The sequence below is a fragment of the Salvelinus namaycush genome, unplaced genomic scaffold (genome assembly GCF_016432855.1).
Source record: "Salvelinus namaycush isolate Seneca unplaced genomic scaffold, SaNama_1.0 Scaffold1742, whole genome shotgun sequence".
Taxonomy (NCBI): domain Eukaryota; kingdom Metazoa; phylum Chordata; class Actinopteri; order Salmoniformes; family Salmonidae; genus Salvelinus; species Salvelinus namaycush.
Window position 1 is genome coordinate 42,848 of NW_024058500.1, and position 2,219 is coordinate 45,066.

Here is a 2,219-nt window from a genome sequence, read left to right on the forward strand (position 1 = left end):
GCTGAAGCCATCCGGATCCGAAAGGACAGAAAATGCTTCTTCCAAAGAGACCCTTGGGGAAATCCTGGTTGCTATCCAGAGTGAAATCTCAAACTTAGGGCGAATGAAGAATTCCAGGGAGCTCCTTCAGATCAACGATATGGTAGGAACTATGCTGAAGGAGGTTGAGAAAAGTGAGGATGACAGTGAAGAAGTCTGCCAAGACATCCCTAGAACCTGTTCATCTTTGTCCACTTCTTTAAAGGGTCGTAGTTCCTTGTCCAGCTCTTCAAAGGGTCCTAGGTCAGAGTGTGAGTTAGAGATCAACCTCCCTGGCACTCCCATCCCTGACGAAGTGCCTTTTGATCTGACCTGCCCCATAGTCAGGAGCTCCTGCATCGACATAAGGGACTCTAAAATGCCAGAGATTTCTACAAGTGACCTAAAGACAAAGATGATGGCACACACAGATGAACCCCTGCATCGTAACAGTCCAATGACTGACAGCAGCCGACCACCGAGTGCTAAAGCCTCTTTTCGATCATCCACTCCGTCTTTCACCAGCAAGGGAACCTCTTTGGTACCAAAGGGAGATGGGATTGACATTGAAGAGAAGGAGGTGTGCATCCCCAGCAGCTCTGGCCATCTGAGGGAGCTCTTAATCACCCCGGACATCAGCAGTGCCACTGCATTCCTACTGCAGTACTTGATGGACTCCAGCAAAGATGATGTCATGTGTTTGGTCACCATACTGGTGATACGGTTGCTATCGAAGATCAGACCCTCAGCCCTAGATGGACCCTCCCAACAGGCAGCAGACATGACAGAAACATCTCAGCAACTCATCAGACCAGTCCTGTCTGAGTTCTGTGCTGCATCCAGATTCTCCAGGACACAGCCATATTCCCAGAACCTGCACATCCACAGGGTGTTCAGAGGTGTACATAAAAACCTCATGGAGGAGTTTGGCTCTTATAACACCCTGCAAGCAGCTATTTCCTCCCAGGACCCTGCATTTGACAGAGTCCTGGTAAAGTCCTTGACCCAGCAGCTGGTACAGGGATGCAAGGAGGCATCAAGACCAGCTTCTGCTGCAACAAACCCATCAGACCAGGCTGAGACAGAGAGGGGGGCTGAGCAGAAAGCAAGAAGGAGCTTCCTTTGCTTTTCAATGACCAAACTCAGGATCCACTTCAAGGTATAGCAGGGAGTTAGCTTTTTTTTTTGTTCCAGTTAGGTGCTGATGTTATTGATGTGGCTATGATAAGACACATACATGCGATAAATATGTTTTATTCATCACTAAATTGTTGCCTTGGATTCAGAAGTGTTCCATTTATTTATTTATTTATTCTCTGTACCATTTTCTTTACCTTTCTCCTGTTAGCGTTCCAAGAGAGAAAACAAAAAGGACTGCCATTCAGTCCAGGAACAGACTGAGATTCCCTCTACTGATGGACATTGCATAGGTAAGGATGTTTTAGAGCTCTGCTATAGCTTGTAGTTTTGTTTAGGTGTGTGTTAGAAACATAGAGTATGCCTACCAAACTCATAGCACTGTTATTTTTCAAAATTATTATACTGTATTTCTCTCTCTCTCTCTCTCTCGCTCAATTTCTCTTTCTCTCTTACCCCATCCATTTCTCTTGTGTTTCTAGCTCCAGTTGGAGAGGTTTCTCCCTCCATATCTCAGCCTATCAAAAAACGATCCTTGATTGTCAGGGTCTTTTCAGCAATGATGAAGCCATTCAGGCGCTTCACCAAGAAGAACCTGTAACCTGTTACGCTGCATGAAGAACTACTTTTGTAACAGCAAGACTTTTGACAAGAGGAATTTCTGCATGTTTACCCTTTCAAAGTCTATTTGATCAAATAAATGCAAATTATTTTACAAGAGTTTCAAGTGTTTTGGATGATTGGTAGCACTGAAGCAGCTTTTCTCAGAGAAATGTGCTAGTTCCCCCTTGGTTACACATTTATTGTGCAGTTTTTGAGTTGGCAGGACTTGGGGTGGCAAGTAGCCTTGTGGTTAGAGCGTTGGGCCAGTAACCGAAAGGTTGCTATATCAAATCCCTGAGCTGACAAGGTAAAAATCCGTCATTCTGCCCCTGAACAAGGCAGTTAACCTGCTGTCATTGTAAATACGAATTTGTTCTTAACTGACTTGTCTAGTAAAATATAATAACCAGAGCTTGACTCTAATACAATAGTTGCTGCATAGACCGTCAGATAACCAGATG

At 44.6% G+C, this 2,219-nt stretch overlaps 1 protein-coding gene across 1 annotated transcript; it reads left to right on the plus strand.

The window, feature by feature from the left end:
• Positions 1–465: 465 nt before the first annotated feature.
• On the plus strand, positions 466–1,824 carry LOC120037522. The gene is made up of 3 exons (XM_038983552.1): positions 466–1,177; positions 1,367–1,448; positions 1,638–1,824. The coding sequence occupies exons 1-3, from the start codon at positions 476–478 to the stop codon at positions 1,754–1,756; spliced, it is 903 nt and encodes a 300-aa protein (XP_038839480.1). The 5' UTR covers positions 466–475; the 3' UTR covers positions 1,757–1,824.
• Positions 1,825–2,219: the final 395 nt, after the last annotated feature.

Coding starts and splice junctions, on each gene's coding strand:
- LOC120037522 (XM_038983552.1), top strand. CDS start 476: ATGACTGACAGCAGCCGACCACCGAGTGCTAAAGCCTCTTTTCGATCA. Junction 1,178..1,366: donor AACTCAGGATCCACTTCAAG/GTATAGCAGGGA, acceptor TTCTCCTGTTAG/CGTTCCAAGAGAGAAAACAA. Junction 1,449..1,637: donor TACTGATGGACATTGCATAG/GTAAGGATGTTT, acceptor TTGTGTTTCTAG/CTCCAGTTGGAGAGGTTTCT.